A 21,725-nucleotide genomic window follows, 5' to 3' on the forward strand; every position below is an offset into this window, starting at 1 on the left:
CTTGAAACCTTGAAGATTAAAATGCTAGTTTGCTGTACAATCGAGGAGCCATTATGAATTCAACACAGGCTGAATTGCTTTCATAGAGAGAGCTCCAAGAACACTGACCACTTTCAGCACAAATGCTACAGGCCAAACATCAAAAATTTCCATCTGCTGCTGAAGTCCTGGGGTTTTTTGAAAGCCAGATAATCGCTGTTCCCAACCCTGCTGTTCCTCAGTTTCCAGATAGCGATGCTACACTGACAGGTTGCATCTATTAAGGAACACTGTTACCTAACAAGATGTTGAGCATGACCCAGTTCCTCCTCTAGGCATGCAGAAGCCCTCTTCTAAAATGTGTTAGGTAACAACGGTAAACCAAGAGCTCCTCCTGGGATTAATTGTGATCAACTAACACATTTTTAAACTCAGACATCCTTGTCCACACCAAGGGAAAAATAATATTCAACATCTTGTTTAATTAACATGTTTTCTAGTATATTTTCTCAGTGTAGACAAGGTCTCTAAGGAAGAATGACTCATGAATGCAGCATTGCCATTATGGAGTACTTTTTGGAGTAACTTTCCATTTCTCCACATTTTCTAAGGAAAGCATTGATTTACCTCATTACCTAAACGGTTAATTAATGTTTGTGAGGAGCTCCAGGGTACCATTAGTTAATCCCATACCACATGGCTAAATAGAATCCTGGGCAAGAGTTAGAATAAGCGGCACTTTCTTAAGTGAAGGCTAATATGTAGATCTTTTCCAGCATAGTCCATGCATACTGCTGTATAGTTTTCCTTGGAGCCTCCTTGACACATACTACAATTGAGATGGGCACAATACATGACTGCTTCCCTGGGAAAGGAGTGGGCCTTGGCTGCCACACATATCATGGTGAACCTACCATTTTATGGACTTCCCTGAGGGACAAGTACCCTTGCAGAACAGGTAAAAGCTTTATATATCTGTGAAGATGGAATGGGACAGCAGGCTAATAGAAATTAGCCTGTGTAGAACTGACTGCAGGGATACTTTTTTCCAGGCATTGATTATTCTTCAGATAATGCTGTTACAATCAGGAAGAGGTTCCATGCTTCATCTTGTCAAATAAAGTGTTTTAGCCAACAGACAAGCAGATTTAAGAGGAATTTGTCATTGTTTTTATTAGGGTACAAAGATCAACACAAGATTCTTTCTGTTAGACATACATCCTCAGAAGAAAATGCATAGTACGCATAAAATATTTATGATCATTTCTTACATTGTAACTATATCTATGTAAAAGCCAAAATAAATACCAACTGTTCCAGCTATACAATATACAGTGCCTGATGTGTTTATTGCCACATTTTCTATGACCAGTCTCCTTTCTGTTGTGTTTCTCCAGTGACTGTGTTATTCCAGGGAAATGAGTAACACAAGGGGAGGAGGGTGCATAATGACTTCTACGCTGTAGGAGGTTGTCTGAACTAACACATGGATCATGCTCTACATGTCTTGAATCTGTGTTGGAATCTGTGTTCGGGGTATATTATGCAGAAAACATTTAGAGGGTAAGCAACTCAGGTTTCTGTGAAAGACAAATCAGTGTGTATCACAGGCACTTCACACTTTTCAGTTCGTAGCTTTAAGGGTCCAAGAAGAACTGAAGACAAGAATTTGACTCCTAAGGAAAGCCAAAGTCATAATGATTCTATTTTTATCTCTGCTGTTTAGCAAGTACTGTTAGCTAGTTTTCATTCTTTTTCTCCTTATTCAGTGAATAAGTATGGAAACACTTGGGGAGATGAGGAGAGCTATAATCCTGTGCTGCTGAAATCTCAAACTTTCACTTTTTGCCAGATGGATAATTAGACCACATTTTAAACAGAGTCATAGTATTCTCAGGACACGTTGCATGATTATTGATACAAGATTTGTGTGTATGTGATGGAATAGAGGAACAAAGAGCAAAGGAACTCAAAATACCCACTGGTCACCAAAATGTTTGCATTGAAGGGATGTATTTGAAGATTGCCAGCTTGAAGTTTTAAGTGTGAATCTTGTAGAGGGAAATGTAATGTAATCCATAATGGGAAACAATTTAAAACCAGAAGATATTAGTTGGAGAAGGGAAAATGCTCTACTGAGGAGGGTCAGTATCAGGGTCAGTATTTTCTGTCATTTTATTCCCTCCATGGGCTCGGTTAATGAACAGAATATTTTACATAATAGAATTCTGGACTCCCTTCTCGGTTGTTGATATTCCACTTGTGTACGGTCAGAGGATGTCAATGATGACAGCTGGTTATTTCTTCAACACACAGATTTTGATTATGTCTTGTTATATGGTTAGTGTCCAGTTTTCACAAGGAATGTTTTCCCACCCAGAAGACAACAAATGTTGGACTGACCTAGTAATTGTTCTTTCCTATATTTCCTTTGGGCTCTTGTTCAGCTAGTTGGATCTGAGTTGTTTTAAACATAATTAGGCCGTCATAAATCACTCTGGGTTAGTTCGCATGTGACATCACCAAGGAGACCCAATGGGACGATTAGAATATGTTTTTGGACAATCTATCTGTAGCTATGTTAACTACTTTATCATAAAAATAAAGTTTGTAAACAGTAGTCTTTACAGTGTGACAAGTTAAAATATATTGCACCCTGATATAGCTGTTCAGCAAATTAGATTTTCATAGTGCTAATTGAATTTGTCACAAAGCTGATGAACATTAGCTAAAGAAAGAGCAATATATTTTGTTTTATTGAGCACATCTCAGAGTGCTCGTAATTTAGCAGGGCCACCACACTTTCTGGGCAGGCTATCAAGTAGGATGTTGTAATGATTTGCATGACTACTATAGGAGATGGAAAAATGTAGCTTGTGTTTGTAGCTGTTCCATTAGTGTCTTGCACAGTGTGTGCTCCTTTGGTGCTCTTCAGAGAGCTGTGTCATAATCCCAGCATCTTTTGAAGAGTGCTGTCTGGTGAAATCAAGTCACTATACACCGTTTAAACCTAGTGCGTAATTAAATGATGAGACAAAGGAAAGACTGAGAAAGGCAGATACCCAATAGAATCTTGAAGTTATCAAAACAGAGCTCTTGCCAAGGACCTTGGAATTCATCTGATTCAGTTGCTGGAAAAATGCCTGAATTAAAAATTATCCTATGAGGACCGAGAAAATAGAGCCAAATTCTGGCACTGTACAGTTTTCTCCCAAAATGGACATTAATGCTACAAAAACAGAATAGGGTGAACAACCCCTGGCCCCATGCTTGGCCCCCTACTGTAGGCTCTATCTGCCAAAGCAAGATGGAACAGAAGATCAAAAACGGGGGGGGGGGGGGGGGAGGGGAGCAGTTGGAAAAGGAGGGTGGTTGGAAAGGAAAAAACTCATAGGCTATGCCCCCTGCCAGCACTGAAACACTCGACTGCAGCTCCACTTGCAAAGCACCTGTTGGCAGCTGTTGCAGTAGTTTATAGGTTTTGGGACAGAATCAGGATAGAAAACTCATAGTCTATGTTCCCTTATGTGACATGTGATTGGGCCTTATTTTAGTAAAATAGAAGTCATTCCAGGGTGATAATTACAGCAATAAATACACCTGTTCAGAAATAACGATGACAGCTTTGCTTTCTAGGAAAAAAAACATAACAAAAATTAAATTGCATGATTTTTAATGACTCTCCTTACTATACATATTAATATTCTTTGGCTGAAATCACCTATGTGGTCTTCCTTTTATCCAGAACTGAAAAACAAAACGATATTGCATGGAGTGGAAAGAAAATATGACAAAAAAATGGTCATAAATATTAACTTGATAGTGTCATTCAAACACAGCAGCAGGAAGCTAGGTATAAGGGGTTATCTGGCCAGGTTTATGTTTTGCAAGCTTTATACATTAGAGTGACATGACAGGAAAGTAGGAAAATTGAAAATGTTAAATTAGAACTCTCCGCAAGTATTTTATGTCAAGAATTCACTTTAAACATTTTAACATCTTCACAAACCTTCATACAAACTCCTGTTCAAATACATTTAGTTGAGAATTTTAGCATTAGTTTATGCCCTCCTTGTGTTACTGACTCCAAAAATTATTTCTGTTTGTGTACAAAAACTTTTGCAGTCCTTTGTTGTTATATATATATCTTCCTTAAGAGAAATATATAACAATTATCAATAATATGTGTATTTGATATGTAAAGTATTTCAGACAGAAAATAAATGATTATTTTTAAATATAGGTATTTATCATAGGTTGAGCTAAAAATTCTATTGCTTTTTTTTTTCCTAACTCTCCTTTGACTATAATGAGAATCTTTCCTCTGCTAATGCTTTGGTTCAGTGTGAAAGGCTCACGTAGGTACCTGTATTATTCAGAAAGTTTGGATAAAGTTGAACTAGAAAGTAGATAATGTTTTGGAATTTAACCTATTCTTATATAAACTTAAACCCCCCTCCAGTTTTCCTGTTCTACTTGAAACATTAAACTTATTAGTCCTAAAATAAGAATTGAAATTTGAAACTTTAAGCCTTCCTTAGATTTATATTCAGTAATGAAAAAAAGAACTCGAGTTTCTGATGCTGTACGCTACCCAGGCAAAGCCTGGTTCCTGCATGAAGCCCACCAAGAGTCTTTCTCCATCAAGTATGCCAAAGAACAGGGCCAAAATGCAAATTGCATTAGTTCAATAGTTTGTGTGTGGAACATTTCAAAATGAGATTTTCACTTTGTGTTAGAGTAATTTCTTTGCCTTGCTTAGAAAGAGAAAGTGGTTGAGTAGCCTAGCATGTAGTAAATTGTCTTCGATATTAGAGACTGTTAGCTTTGGTGACACCTGAGCTCAGCCATAGTCTGTGCCATTAAAATAAGAGGACAAGATCTGGACCTTCAGACAGCGATATCTGGACAAGGAGAGCATCTAGTGGAACATAAGCATCTGCTTAATTTCAGTGGGACTGTATAGTATGCATAAAGACAGGAATTTGCAGATATTTTAGCTCAAATAAGAATGCTCTTCTGAATCAGGATTTTTAGAAGTTTAGCTGTGAATCACTAAAAGACACAATTTGAATTATAAAAGGTTTGTAATTATTTTTGCTATAATAAATAAATTAAATAGATACACTCAAACATTATAGTAAGTATAGTCTTCACAAACTGTTTTTGCATGTTATAGCATTAAATTTATTACTCTGGATAAAAAGCCACTGTGTTACTTAAGAGTCTTAGTAAACCAGGGCACAGAAAGTTCAAAAACCTGATAATCTAGTATCTTGGACATATAGATACGTATTTTTTTCGGCATTTCAAAATCCTTTAAGATTTGTGTAGTTCCTTTTATTATCTTTGCACATTCACAGATCTCAAAACTACACTTTTAAAGTGATCCTGATAAATACATCCTTTTTTTGTCTGTTTGCTCTTTGGAATGAGGGTGATATATGAAATGGACAGAGGAGTAGGCAAGCCTGGAAAATTTAAACACTGAAATTTCTCCTCAGGCAACGTATGCCCGGGAGCATGGGCAAAATGTGGGTGGTAAAATTCTGGACTTTTCATGAGGTGTCAGGTGGGTGGAAAAAAGTAACAGAACAAACTTTGAAGCTGGTGGTGGCAGGTGCCTTTGGGATCTTCCGGATCTCCTCTTTCTCTGCATTCCCCTCTTGCTATTCACACCCTCCATTCTTGGACATGGAAAGTCCCCAGCATGTTAATTTAAGTGATCATGATGAGCAGTGTAGCAGGACGGGGAAAAGCCAGGACTACTCATCAGCATCAGCACAGAGCAGGACAGGATGAAGAACCAGTAAGGCTGCAGCTCGGATAGCCAGCTCAGGAATCAACTGTCGTCTTAACATCAAGTTCATCTGAGCCCCCAGGGCTGTCTTCCATAATAGCGATGTCCTTAGGGATTGGTCTTATATGACAAAGAACCTAGTGCCAGCCTGAACTCCTTTCCTTCACTTCTCAGCAAGACTTAATGTATTCTTTTATGATGCTAGTCAAATGTTCCCACTGTTCTTAAGTCAGAAAACTGAGCAAAAACTATGATTAAATTGATCACATAGCTTAAGTCCTCACTTTCCTCACTATAAAGGTCAACTAGCACTGTTTACTGTCTAAAATCCATGATGGTTCCAATATACTATGGAAGAGTATGTTTAATATTTGAGGTATATAAGCACTGTATCATCAATGATACGTTTAGATTTTCACTTTACTTTTCAAACTTCAAAAACTATTGGAGTCAATGAAAATTAAACTACTACTTGTACAAATGTTTATTAGGTTTTTTCTTATTTTATAGGTCTTGTAGAAATTTGCCTGATGCATCCCCTTGATGTAGTGAAAACAAGGTAAGATTCTGCTTGAACAGGTTTTGTTGACACTGGAAGATATCCAAATTAGGAGCTGTCAGAAAACAAAGTGCTAGAACTTCTCCAAGTAAGATAACTTGTGGCTTTAATGGCATTTATATTTGCTTACCTGTATCTACAGCATTTGACAGATGGAATTTGAATAGCATGACACATTTCTGATTAGAGGTCATCTAAAGGTGTTAAATCTGTTTTGTGACATGTATTTTTAATGTTGTAACAAAATCCAATAACGAAGAGGACTATAGTTAAATTCGTTTACTATATGTATCATCTGCGGCAATGCTTTTATATGTAATTGGGAAATAACATATTGCCTCCAAAATAATTTTCACAGATTTTTGAGACCTGATAAAAATAATAAAATAAAGTGTTCCATATTCTCTCTGTAAGCTAAGTAACTTCATGCTTTTATCTTTTTTTTTTAATCTTTTTGTCTATCCCTATTTTCTTTTCTGAATGTTTGTGCTTATGTGAGTACAAATGATTAAGTGACCTGGAAAATTTAGTCAAATTAATTTTTTTAATGTTGATTGTTTAGATCAACATCAGATGGAAAAAGAATAGTTGTGTTTCTAGTTTCTTGAATATCTTTTTGCTTTTCTATGCTTTTTAGTTTTCGTATCAATTCATGAGTGTTACTATACATGAAAAGCAAACCGGAACGCAGAAGCATACAATAAGGAGGAGTAAACTTCTTGTGCCATGTGTGTTACACACAATGCCAATAATTACCATATACTCCTCCTGGAGCTCTATCTAGGTCTCAGTCATGTAGGAAGAAAAGCTTTGCTGGGAGATGAATCAGCCCCAAACAAACGATGAGGACAGCTGTGGTCTCTGGGATATGCTTGACGCAATTATAACTTGAGATTCTAGTTCCAGTTACCCAACGTGTGTACTCGTTACAGATGTATGTTTGGCTTCTGTTTAAATCACATTCTGGGGTTTGCCTAAGACCTTGAGATAGCTTGCATTTTGCAGAAGGAGGCCATCTGTCTGTGGTCATTGCCCAACACCAGAGGACAGTGATGTGGGCTCCATCCACGTTAACTGCTGCTGAGGTGCTGTAGGTACTCCTCAGGGCTCAGAGTTTGTTCGGGCAACTCTTCTGTATGCCTTCATAATAAGGAATATGTTGATTCATGTAGAGACAATATACCTGGTAGTTTCAAGGGTCACCTTTGCCCCTCCAAGTACCACTGAGACCTTGCTATTAAAACAAGATTTACATAAAATATTGAAATTAAAGACTCAGAAACAACAGGGTACCAGCAAAACAAATACACAACCAAATTTAAAAGAAAAAAAATCTGTCTCACTCTGCTGTCATGTGGTCCTCATGGGATGTGCTTTAGTGACTTCATTGTGGCAGGCTGTGCTATAACTCACCTATAGCTCTCTAGCTTTTGGTTTTACCACTTCCTGTTTTCCTCTTTGTACTGAACCAGGAGTTGTGTTCTTTTCTAGGATAAATGTATCATCGGTGATTTACTTCTCACGTCTTTGGTGCCTTTGAGGTTGTCATCCTACACATCCTCGTGCCTCCAGTCTTGGTTGAAAGAACTTAATACATATCCTCAGAATCAATCATGATTTAGGACATGCCACACATCATATATCATAAAAAGCATTAACTGCGCATCTGTTCTGATAAACTGGCAATCAACAGATGTACTTCCAGCTTTTTGATAGACACCATGCATACAGTGGACTCTCAGAATACAAGGACAGATTTCCCCATTTCTATTCCAGATTTTACTGGTTTTGTCATACTTTTAGTAGCGAAAATGCTAATCATATCTGAGATCCAGAAATGGAAAGCATTAAAGAATGTATGGGGATCTTTGTGAAGCTGTATCAATATTAAAAAAAAAAAACAAACAACCACCAAACCATAATAAAAATTAGGAACCCCTACATGTGAAATCTGACTCCATAAACAGTGGAATTAATGAAGAAAGCAGGAAAAAAATGAAAGAACAGTAGGTATGCAGAAGTCAGATTATGGATCATGGTGAAACCAAGGGGCTGAATCAAGTAAAAAAAATATTAAGCGATTTTTTTCATTTGAAGAAACTTCAAGTGAAGTTAACTATTCCATTGAGTTAGCTGCAACTCTCTGCCGAAGTGGGCAGCACCCAAGTGATAGTTTTTCTCTGTTTTGTTGCTGCAGATCTATTCAGAGATACTACATAGATTTTGCAGTAACTTTTCTGCTGATCTTAGCAGATGTTAGTACTTGAAAATACTTACATTTTGAAAGCCAATGACAAAACCAAGAATAGAATATCCTTTGATCTCATCCATCATTCCATTCTATGTTCCTAACATCATGCTACTTCCTTGCATTTTGTAATAGTCCAAATTTACTATCATTGATTAATTCTTTGATGGCCTTGGAGAAGTTCAAATGAAACATTGTTTTTAATTCTGAATTTAGAATGCTTTCTGATACATGTTCATTTACTTTATTCCTTTGTTGCAGTGCCTCTAAATACTGCAGTGTACTTACTCTTTTCCAGCATGGTATTGATAATCTGTCATTTCCTAATCAGTTCCAGCTATTGCAGTTGTGGTAGTTTGTTTGGGGTTTGAGGTGTTTTTTCCTTATGGTTAGGTGAAAGGATGTATACAAGCACCATTTGTTGCTTAATTTTTATGGTGTTTTGAGTTTCCAGGATTTTTTCTATAGAGTGTTTGTTTGGTGAAAAGAGTCCTGTGGCCTTTTCAAATTAGTGGAATCTTATTTGATCTAAGTTAGCACTCTGAAAGAGTTTAGAGAAGATGCCAAAGGTTCACTTCTAGTGGACTGGTGGCTTAGCATCTTTGCTTCGTTGATTTTTTTTTTTTTTTCTGTTTGTTTGTATGTATGTTTTTAATAAAAAATTGGAGAAAAGAAAGTTCCTGTCAGAGATTATTTTGAAACCCTGGAAAATGGTTTGGCTCTTTTGTGATATTTTGCAATATCTTTAATGTGTTTAGTAATTTTCTATTATTCTAGAGTGACAATGCTAGACTCATTTATCTCCTCACATCAAGGGAGAAAGAATATACATATATAGAGAGAGATACATGTTTATAAACTATAGACAAGCCAAATGCTTAGTGGAGTTTGTTTTTATAAGTGTACATTTGAAAAGAATTTACTTTGTTATCTATTAGAAGACCAAATATCATTACTTTAAGAAATTCATGTGCACAAGCTAGCCAGATGGAGATAACTGTTATCCATTGTTTTAGCTCTATGAATCCCACTCATTCTTCGAAATAAAGCTCTTTTCTCAATTACAAGATATATTGGTATAGTTTCTGATGAGAGACTAGCAAAAAAAATTGTGCTAAACTTTTAATGTCTCAATATAACGGAGACTCTGTTAGCTGTTTTATTTAAAAGTTAAACTTATGATGAATTTAGCCATCTGTAGATTAGATAAAGTATTGAATCTCTGTTCTTGTTGTCCTAAATACAAGTATTAGATAATTCGGTAAGGGTTTATATGTGTGCCTATGTACAAGCAGGGAGAGCAGTAGCAAGAGTTTTCTGGTACAGATACGGTCAAGACATAGAAGGTCTATGTTTTAATTAAGAAACCTAGATGATATTTCTTTGCTGGAAAGTGAGGAGAAAAGTGTCTTAATCTGGGTAAAGAATGGGTTTTGCTTCTTTTGGACCCTTTTTTGGTTCTTAAGTGTAACGCAGGCTGTAATGTTTTTTTCTTCCATCAGACTTACCAAAGGATGACAAAAGGGTATGCTAGATCATAATACATAGGACAAGACATTGTCACTTACATTACTTTAAAATTAAAAGTAAAGTGCTTTTCCAGCTAGGTTTTATCATTTGTGTCCTAGTGGCATATGTTTTGGCTTAAGCAAATTTATAAATTTCAGAACTTAATAATGTTTTATTGTTGGAAAATTAATACTTTTGCACCAGCTCACAGGTGTAGTTGGTGAGCGAAAGGGAGAGAATTAACACGGAGTTGTCTGAAGTGAAGGGAAAGCTGATGTTGTTTGAGGGATCAGTCAACCACACCCAACAGATAACTGGAGGATGTTACTGTGGTCTGTCTGATGGCTCCAGGTTATGTTCTGATGTAGTCCTATAGCCTTTAACAGCTTGAATTTTCAGGGGGAAAAAATGATCATTTTTTTTAAATTTCCCTACTACTAGGTAGCTGGCATAAAACAGACATTTTCAGGAGCTTGATAACTTCTGAACTACATGTGCTAACATACAATTTTCCTTGCTACTACATTTTAACACCTCAGAAAATGCATGGAACCAAGATTGATATTGCAAAATTAGCTATGACTAGAAATAAAATTTTGGCTAACATTTCCTCAGGTGTATAAGTTGATTACCTTTACCTGTTCTTTCTCTTTTTCATTGATTGTCACCAAGATTTATGCAGCTGAATTCTAGTGACTCCACTGTTCTTGAAAACAAATTTCAAAGTTGCCTGTGTGAGTATTCATACAAACTGTGAAACATATATTGAAGTAGAAACAGTCATTTTGGATGTGATTTGGTATTGTGTAGTTCGGAAATGGAAACCATACTTTGTAACTTTTTTAACAGTTTTCTACATGACAGAATTTAATAGAAAACACATATGAAGAAATGTATGATTAAGTGCTTTCAAATAATAAAGGAAAAATAACAAGACATCACCAAAAACTTTCAAATACATAACACATCTGAAAAGATTTGTGTCTGGAAGTCCTGTGAACAGAAAAAATGTTATGTGGATTAGAGGAATCATTTACTTATCTCTTTCATTTTGGCAGTAATTTGACATCACTATACATTTGAGACAAATATTTGAAAGAAAGATGGTTTCTCTCATGTCAGACAAAATTGTGCTCCAGATCTGTGTTGACTTCAGTGGAGATAGATTAGTTCATACCACTTGAGGATTAAGGTTTTTTAACTTCCAGGCAATGTATCCAAAGAGTGGTAAATGTTACCATAAGCCGACTACCATCTAAAGGACTTGGAGAAAGTCTAGTTTATTGTTCTATCAGGAGAATAATCAGGTTAACTTGTGTCCTAACATATTAAACATATATTCAACAGGCAGTGTTTTAATACTTCTCTGGTTAATTCAAATAATGACAGTTCCAGATGATTTTAAATTTTTTTCTCTTTATTTAAACAATCTCTTGTATTTTCAGACATAATTGTGTCTTCATAGCACAGCCTCACATTGGGATGGGTGTGCAATTTGGAAAGCAATGCCTAAGAGAGACCCAGGAGGCATTCTTTCAAAAGCATTTACTTCAATTTGTCAGGAGGAGAAGTTAGTAAGTATAGCTTGTTTTCCTGATCAACCTATTCGACCTCCCTGTTCTTTTTCTTAAAGCTGTTTCTCATCTTTGGCAGAATCTGGGGGAGATGCAGTCCATGTTGCTTCTACTTTAACATCTTTTTACATAGTTCAGCATCAGATCAGAATCTGACTTTCCGTCTTCTGTGTGATCCAGAATATCAGCATTTACAAAACGAGGCCAATAATTCACCTTAGAAACTTTGGAGAAAGTTTTCATCTAGTCGTGATAGAGATTTTATGGTTTGCCACTCTTTCTGCAGAAATCTAGACCAACATCATGGAACTAAAGCCCCAAATTTAGAAAATAACTTGGGACCTAAGTTCAGATTTGGACTCTACATTACAGGCCCGTTTCTAGTTACAGTTCTAGTTCTGCTGATTTGTGTGCGTGTTTATCCATTTTGTTCCTTTGTTCCAATTCTGTCATTTTGGTCTTATTAAAAAAAGTTCAGCTTACTACATGTGTTTCCGATCTCATTCCATCTGTTGTTTTGCAAGAGCTACTTCCTTTATATCATTAATTCCTCTTTGATTTCTGGTCTTTTTTGTTTGAGTGAGCGCTAGTGGAGCCTGTTTCTGAAAAACGTTGGTTTAAGGAAGAGTTCGTTGTCCTTGCACAATGTTACCATTTCCAAATGACCACAGCTCGCTCAGTTCGCATCAGGCCATATTAAGTTCATGTTACTTGATGCAAACTGCTGTAGTTAGATTAGTAACAGTCTTAAGCAGAAAATAGTCTTCCTGCCATGGGAAAATTATCAGGATACCAAACAATTCTCTATTGGAATGAACAGTTGAACTCTCAGAAGACTGTTAGAAAAACAATGAGTTTTGGCCAATGAAACTCTTCATTTAATTAATTTTGAATTTTGGAAGTTTTCACTTCCATTTCTTTTTTTTCTTTTCAACAACTTTTAAGTAATTTTGAACTAGGAAAACAGAAGTTTGGGGTTGAAAATGTAAAGAATAACATCCATTGTCATCTAAAAGAAGTGTATAGAAATGTATTGAAACTGATCGTTTCCTGAGAAAATTTTTCATTTTGAGGGGGAAAAAAAAAAAAGTAAAAATAATCCCTGACCATCTCAACTTAATGTCCTTATTTCAACCAAATGTCAAGGCTTTTCTCTGGGATTAGTTTTACTTTATTTATCAGTGCCCTTTGGCACAATTGTTCGTAGGGTTTGTGTGCATATTGTAGCTTATACTCTGGTTTTGGCATTTGAATTTCAGCATTGAAATACTTTGAATATTTCCTTACAGATCCAAGTTTTGTATAATAAGAACTTATCTCAAGTTTACAATAATTTGGATGTGGATGTGATCCAGGACTCTGTAATTTGCCCTTTGTTTTCCTTCTACATACAATCTGTTAAGAATTAATAAGGGCACACAGGCTAATAATTCCTGCTAGATAAACTATTCCAATTTAAATCCTTCCCTGAATTAAAGAACAATATTGATGTGCACTGTTAAACAGATGCTCTGATTTGCAGTGCGGGTCAAAGTGATTTCTGTTACTATGTGCTTTTTTTGTATTCATAGGCATACCACATGTATATGTTGTAAAGTGTCAAGATCCTTTTGGATAAAAGGAACTGTTTAAATGCAGCTTCATCATCTCCTCATGTGATATTTTGTTATTTGTGATCAAACGGCAGAACTGCTTAATAATATCCCTATTTCAAAACAATGTAGATTTTTGTAAAAACTATAATATATTGGTTTTTGATTTTAGAATAATCCTGTCCCTTCTTTGATAGAAACTGAATTTACACATCATCAAATCAGACTGCCAGAGATGTCCTTTCTCAAGCTTTTCCTTAATTTTGATTAAACATTCTGCCATTTACTCTGGTTTTTTTTAATGAATAGTAGATGCTTTTTTAAACAACTGAAATAATACCATAAAATGATAATTTCCATTTGATGGTATGACATGATGATGCCACACTTTGGGTTACACACTGTCTGTGCCATTTCACTGGCCATACCAAATGATCCTGTTTCTTGAGTCACTCGTGGGCTGTAACCTGGAATTTCTAACACCCACCAAATAAGCCATGTCCACCTTCAGCGTGCTCAGGATGATAGAACAATAATCTCCATTTCCCTTTTAAAGGATCCTTTCCTTGTTTCTGAGGTTGTTAGGTGAATAAAATGAAATAAATGAAAACTCCAGATGCCTAATTAGCTATCTACATACTACAAGGGTGCAGCTGTCCAGTCCCTTACACTAGAAGGAAGATAAATGGCTCTATGCGCAGGAAGCAAGTGTTGAGACCATCATAGAAGAATTGAGGAGAGAGGCAGTAGTAGATGAGGGGATGAGCTTTTCAGGAGAAAAATGTCTTACTAGTGACAATCCTTTTGACTATGGACATTTGCAAAATGTAAACCTGCATTTGTTCTCTTAATTTTATGCTTGTTATTTTCCTTTTCCTCCGATTTGAACAATGAGCTAAAATAGTTCATTTTAGGTGCCTTTAATTTATTTTTTTGCTGTCATTCTAATGCCATAGCACAAAGTTCTTGGAAACATTTCCTAGCAACTATGTGGACAGAACTTAGAATATGACAAAAGCCTGAGGGTTTCCCTTCTATAATCTGCATCTATATATTTACATGTTTTAAAAATAAATGGACACAAACATATTTGGTTGTACTGGTACAGCATCTTCCTGGTAGAGAAAGGGAAGTTTCTTCATGTTTAAGTTCTCTAGCACTGGAAAAACCTGCAGCTGATTAGCTGTGTCCTCATGATGCAGTTGCAAGAGGGTGGTGTGGACTGCGTTTTGTGATTTCATGGGCTGCACATTGTGCACTCGCAGTTTAAATCCAAGAAAGCTCTGAATATTTTTTCCTTCCTTTTGTTTTTATCTTAATTTTATGAAAATATTTCCTTTCATAATATGAGGCTACAAATAACCGTCTTCTAGACAGAATAGGCAAATGTGACAAAAGAGCTCCAAAACTGTAATTATGGGGAAGAACCATGCCATGGGTTACAGATATGACAGAATAATTCTTTTTTCATTGTACTGTCTGATGGAGAAAGGAAGAAAAGGGAGAGAACTTAGAACTAAATATCCTCTAAAATATGTTCATTGTACTGTCAGCTGCTTCTCTAGTTAGAACCTACCAAATAAATAAGAGACAGTGTAGAAACACTTGGATTCTCTTTGTAGTATCTCAAGATTTGTACAGATAATCAGGACGTTTACATGAATCAGAAATCATGACCAAATCTTCATGACAAAAATGAAATTCAATTCGAAACATTTTGGAAATGTGGGTCAGCTGACAGATCTGGAAAAATATAGCCATATTTGTACAGAAAATACCCTGTGAGTTTTCTAGTGTGTGTTATGGTTTGTATTAAACACAATAGATGTGTTTAGTTATTTTATTTGTTTAGATTCCCACAGCCTCAGGATATGCCATTGTATTGCTGTCAAAAAAAAAAAAGGGGGGGGGGGGGGAAGGGTAATTACCAAAATGCATGGTAACATACCTTTTTTGAGTTATGTAAATTGCCTCAGTACTCCTTATAGTCTAATAGTGAGAAAGAAATAACGTTAAGAGTCTTAGTGCTCAATGTAATGTAGAATATCCTGTATATCATTTATGAATCTGATTTATTTATTTTGGACATGGGAGATCTATTCGCTAATTCATCTGCTAGTTCATGGCAATGAGGAATGGTACCAAAACCACTAGCATTTTATCCAGGGCTGTACTGGAGGCAGTTGAGACCACTTCAGTAGAACCAGCACTTAAAATCACAGCCAGTGTCCAAATGAGGTGTTACAGCCTGCGTCCATCATGTCCTCTCCTCTCCTCTCCTCTCCAGTCCCTGCCTGTTAGCTGGCTGGTCCCAAACCGCAGCTTTTGTCCAGCCTATTTTAAAGCATGCCAGGTGACAAGCTGCCTCTACTTCCCTTGGGAGACTCTTGCATAGCCTACGGCTTCTCACAGCCAGGAAGTATTTTCTAATATTCCATTATTTCCACTATGCAGTTTCATCCCTACCTATGTACACCCCCTTTACTGCACATTGTTCTTCTTTCCCTTTCTTTATTCCCTTTAGGCAAAGTAGATGCGTGGCATGCCCCCATTTTCTTTTTCCCAAGCCTAAATTAGTGACAGATAATCAAAGAAGCTCTTTAAAGAATCTTTTCTCTGTATCAATCCTGTATTTAAAATATAATAAGAAGTCAAGTGAAACCATGAGGGATAGAATGGAATGAGAGCAAGAGCAGAAAGCAGAAAGTGGAGGGCTAGGAGGTGAGAAAGTACATGGGATTCTATTTACAAGAAAAATACATGCTGAAAATATGTATTTAAGATGGGAATTGGGGAGTGGAAATGAGCAGATGTTAGCACAGTTACAAAAGTAGTCTGGAGACAAAGAAATGGGTTAGTTTTAAAAATGCGTGCATTTTAAAGTAATATTTTAAATAAGGATTAAGCAGCTGGGAAAGGTTACATAGGCTACAAGTTGGACACATCTATGGCGCACATAAGATTTTTTTAAAACAATCTAACAAAGCAGCTGGGTGAGTTATTAACAGATGTTAATGATTTGTCAGTCGTATAAAACATTAAGATCACATTCAGGGGTATACCATGGTCATGCCTGATTTCTCCATGGACTAAAATTTTGCATTTGACCACTGTCATGCCTGATTTCTTACCATGGATGGAACATGCCTAAAATAAAACAAGCAAGGAACCACTTTGCCTTAAAAAAAAACAAAAACAAACAAAACAAAACAAAACAAAAAAAAACCCCTCTGTTTACTTTTATTAGTACTTGGTCATGTAGTAAAATGAGTGGGAGGTAGTTTATGTATGGAAAATCACTATTTCATGTCATTTACAATAAACAGAAAAGAAATTTTCTACCTCTTTACATTTCTTCTTACTTGTATTTGAGCTAGCTTTTAGAAGCTATGGATACAAGAGAATAAAGCTGTATATGTTGGAAGCACAACGTAACTGTAGCAATGCCAATAATTCTCTCAGAGAAGTTGGCCATTAATACTGTATTTAAGTATGTCCCTAAAATAACTGCATTAGGCCAGTAAGTGCCAAGTAAATCTATAAATAAATAAAAAGAGAGATAATATCTTTATGAACTATGCATTTTGTATGTTTTTATGAGCAGATGCATCAGTGTGTATTCTAGGTCTAGAGGGGGTTTTGAGAAACAAGAGTCTTCATGTTGAGTAGGATGCAAGTAAAATACCATCTCCAAAATAATCTTGGCACAATAGAGCTGTCTTTGAATTTATTTCTCAAGAGAGTGAAAAAAAAAAAAAAATCTAAGGAAATATTTGCAAGTTTTTAGCTGCTGCAGTGTTGTAGTAAGCTGATGACTCCCTGGTGAGAAGGCAGTGGGTTAGATTGTGCTTTTACAACCCGAGTTGAGCCAGGGGCAGAGCTCAGCGGCACCAGCTGAAGAGCAGCACACAGAAGGGGTTGTGCCTCAGAAGTGCTGTGACCTTCCTGGTTTTCCCTTATCCCAGTAATGGATTGTTGATCCAGAGCAGTACTAACTTCTGGTAACTACAAAAGTACTGCCATTCCTTATACCTTTTTATCCATTTCCCTAAATCTGGAGCAGGGGCAATATGGGACCTGAGTATCCCCTGTGTAGTGGCTGCCATATACGTGTCTGCAGTGGAGTGGTTAGAAAGTGCTGCAAGTGCCCGTATGTACGTCCTGTAGTTCAGGGTCTGTAACACAGAGAAGGGAGATATACTTTTGCATGCTACATGTGATACTATCCGTCTATCATCTGCCCAGATGGAGCAACTTAGATCATGATGGTTTCTCCCGGGAGGTGCATTGGATACTTCTTTCTTTAGCATGTTAGTGAGCTGAATCACCTCCACGCAAGAATCAGACAAGTGTCAGAGACAATATAAGGGAGGAAGGAGGACAAGAGAAATGGGAACAGTGCGTGTAGACAGCAGCAGGTCTTTAGGTTATTTTGCTGTCTCATTATACTTTCCCCTGAGTGAGTCAGCTACAAACTGGAAAGATCAAATTAAATAGTTTTCAGATTGCTAAATTGGAATACAAATTAGGAAAGGAAAAGCAAAAAGGAAAAAACTTTTTTTTACTTTTTGTTTGTATCTTACAGAGAAACGAATGAAGGCATATTTCACTTGAAAATGTAGTTCCACAGCATTTTAAGCTCAATTCATTTGGAATTACATTTGTTCCTTTGATGCTTACACTGCCGTACAGTGGCAGTTCAGAAAGTTGGCACAGTGGAAAACATCCATTAATCATTTTCTGGTTGAGTTTCTTTTTGACCAGCTTGGTTTCCTGGTTCCTTGGTTCCTCACCCTATTGTGTAACAGGCAATACCAGGACAAAGAAGGGGGGCAATGCAGACAGGTCGTCAGTGGTAACCACCAAACTGTATGCTAATGGTATGATATGCATGAAAGGCATGTGTGTATACGCTGTCATTAGAGTGGAGTATGATGTTACATTTAATCTGGTGAAAGGGTGGTCTGACACTTTTAAAAGAGTTAGTCCTGCTCCTGGTTCCCTGCCACCCAACTCCCTTCTCTAGTGTACATAGTATGGTCCCACCATTCCCTTATATCAGATCTAGCAATTGCAAAACTGCAGGGAAAATTGATTCAGCTTGATGATATATCAGAAAATTAAGCTATTAAAAAGTATTTGTTTTCTAGTCACTGCATACTGTTGTATCCGCTCTGTTGTAGTGCAAAACTGAATCCTAATCAAAGACACATACATATTTGTTTACTGTTTATTTACACTACTTCATAGTGTTCTCTTAGAATATTAAGTCCGGTTAGTATGGACAAAAATGTTCCTCTGAAGGCGTAAGTTGAGTTCCACCACAGGAGGAATACAATAATGCAAGAATGTTAGGTAGGTAAAAGACTTTCTTAATTTAGCCATTAAAAGGTGAATTTTTAAATTAATAGCCATGCATCCTTTTCTTTTTCATATATCTTCTTTTTGGTTTTCTTGCCAAATGGCTTTATTATCTGAACAATATTTGGCATATCTACGAAGTGAAACAGCTTACAATTCCATTGTTATACAGATAATACATTGTAACAGCTATGTTATGATGTCTCAGAAAATTTAGGAACATACGGAAATTTAGTTTTCAATTTCATGAGACAGGAAATTCCAATTTTGCAATTCATTGTTGCTAAAAGGACAAGATGCTTATCTCCCTCATGTCAGCAGCACTCCTCCTTACACAAGCTGTAGACCTTGTTGTAGTTTCCCGTGGGCCTATACAACATACCATCCTAGAAGAAGACTAATTGGTACAGTTTCTGATGAATTTGTGAATTGAATCAGCTTATTAGAAGGGTTCAGTGAGCATCAGAACTATCACAGAGAAAGGAGCAGGACCACACAGTGAGAAAGGAGTAGGAATAGGGGAGAAGGAATTGAGGGTGAAACCTCCCTGTTTTCTTAGGTGAACTCTTAGTTGAACTCAGTTCAACTGATCATGGAGCAGCTTAAGTCAGAGGCATCAAACCATTTAAATCATGGGTATATTAATTCCTGTTCTTCAGAGTACTCATTTATTAGCTCTATAATACTTAATTCATGTGTCTAAATACTTTGCCAAATTTGAATGAATAAAGGGTTCCTAAAGTTGCCTGTTAATAAAATTGCACAATATTGCAAAAGTTGCTTGTTGTTATTACCATGACAAATGATTGCACATTACAAAAAGCTGTTGACTTTTCTGTGAAACATGTAATTAGGGTTGAAATTTCGTACTACAGCTTCAGCAGACGTAATAATTCATGGCTACTAAAAGGAGCCTCATGGTCCCTCATGCCAGCCCTGCATTCAGCAGTTTCAGCTCTCTCACTTGGCCAAAACCTAATCCAACAACAAAAGGAAGAAAATTAAAAAAAAAAACCAACACAACAAACCACCACCACCAAAACACAACCCAAACACCAACTGTCCAGCAAAGAGTAAGCGTAGTTGGAGAGGGAGGAATACAGAAGGAAGTAAACTGAGTAGACTAAGACCTCCCTCTAGGCAGTGGTGTGAGTTTTTCAGTCAGTTCTGCTGAGCAGCAGGAGAAAAATGGAATCTGAAGTGTTCTGCCCTAACTAGAAAAGTGTACCTGGATATACAAATAAGTATGAGGCCATATATAAAACTTCTTCCCATAGTTAGATGCTCTCACATAGGAGAGAGCAAGGACATACTTAACAAGAAGCTTGAGCTCCAGAATCATGGATCCTGGAAATACACTTGTCATCTTGCCATACGCTGGCCCGATGATCCTCTCTTGACCATTGGCAAAGGCTAGATATTAGGATAGATGTCCTTCTGATCTTTTGTCTTCTTATACATAATATTAGGGCAAAAATAACTTGAGTCTAAGTTCTCCTGAATATATTTAAGATCAGGAATTAAGTTTAAGGTATCTCCAAAATGTTGTGGGGCACCCTTCTAGTAGGTGCTATGGAGGTAAAAGCCTCCTAACTATCTTTACAGTAGAGCACTTGACACTTTCTTGTGTCAAGTGACTTCTAAAGGCATAAACGACATAGTTGCCTGTGATAGCAGGGGCTAAATTCACTGACTCAGCCAGTCCCTTTCAGTCCACTATTTGATTTGCATGACAAATCATCAGAAAAGTAATAAAGGAATGATGGTGAGTGTATCATTCTCACATGCATTCTGAGTAACGTGAAAAGCATCTCATCCATCAGAAACAACATAATGTCAGAGAAAATCACACCTGTGGAACAAGGTTAATAGTACTAGGTATCTTCAGCTGGCTCTGCTACAGAAGCTACTATACATGAAACATTTCCCTGATTAGCCAAACAATGTTTTGAGATCAGTTAGATGCATTAAAGATGCCATTTCTATTTACTGTGCAGCCTTTGTAGCAATGTATACAGCAGAAGTATTTTGAGCTGTTGAAGAGGAAGGGCAAAGTCTTATTATTGTCTTTTTGTTCTATTCTGACAGCTCAGGGGACCTTGAGGGAGATTTTGGCACTGGAAAATTTTCTTAATGGAACAGAAATCCTTAGGTGGTAGATGGTATAGAGGTGGATTAATGACTCTGCTTCACCTGTTCCTCACAAACTCTTATATGGGAATAGGTAATTCTGGAAAGCAGTCAATGGTCAGAATGTCTTTTATACTCCAGCTTTTTGTGGCTGCCAGGACAGACCCTTGTGACTAATAGGAATTCAGCATCAATTAGAACAACTCCCAGACTTGTGTTATGTGTGCTGGGGCTACAACAGTTCCACTATTCTTGGCTAGCCTGAGTACAGTGGAACTACACGAAACAGCTTTGAAAAGCTTGGCCCACAGTCCTTCCTCCCACTTAATCACATTGCTTAAGGATAATGTAAACTTCAATCTTGGGTGACAAATCATAAAACTGGTACAGCACAAGGCCAATTCACAGGTGCTCTTGGAAGGCATAATTTGTGCACTTGCAACAAATTTCAACTGATGTGAATAAATAGCCAGAAGCCTTTGGAAAGAGGTTATTTTGCTATCTGTGGACAAGTTAGCTTCCAAACAGACAGCTTTCTTGAAATACTGGTGTTTGAAAGCTTCCATATTTGAAAGATCAGGATTTTTATCCAGAGCATAATAAAACTCAGAATAAATAGAAATTTGGTCAGCTAAAGTTTTGATGAGTCCTATTTCAGAAAGTGGAGACAAATATGTTAGAAGAAAACATCTTTTAAAGATACATCTATCATTAGAATTTTCAGTAAACTTTTCAGATTTCAAAATGATAAAGCTATTGCTTCTGCTACTGAAACTTCAGAAGTGATACGGATGCTGCATGCCCCTTGTACTTCATATATCCTGAACACTGTGCAAGCAGTCTTAGCAGCAGTTCTAAGAACACCATAAAGGTTGTAATCCCTATTGAGCATAAAAAAGAGAGGAAGAAAATAGAAACAACTTCCTGTAGTCAGTACAGAGCAAGAACTGAAATTCTCTCAGCCTCACACCTT

General features: G+C 36.8%; 1 protein-coding gene across 2 annotated transcripts in view; it reads left to right on the plus strand.

The window, feature by feature from the left end:
• The window catches only part of SLC25A21 (solute carrier family 25 member 21), a 261,130-nt gene that overhangs the window by 140,836 nt on the left and 98,569 nt on the right, over positions 1-21,725 (plus strand). For both annotated transcript variants that reach the window (XM_075753957.1, XM_075753956.1), the window contains exon 2: positions 6,290-6,338. In XM_075753957.1, coding sequence (XP_075610072.1) covers positions 6,290-6,338 — 49 coding nt within the window. The remainder of the gene's footprint in view (positions 1-6,289; positions 6,339-21,725) is intronic.

This window comes from Balearica regulorum, chromosome 5, assembly GCF_011004875.1.
Source record: "Balearica regulorum gibbericeps isolate bBalReg1 chromosome 5, bBalReg1.pri, whole genome shotgun sequence".
NCBI classification, from domain to species: domain Eukaryota; kingdom Metazoa; phylum Chordata; class Aves; order Gruiformes; family Gruidae; genus Balearica; species Balearica regulorum.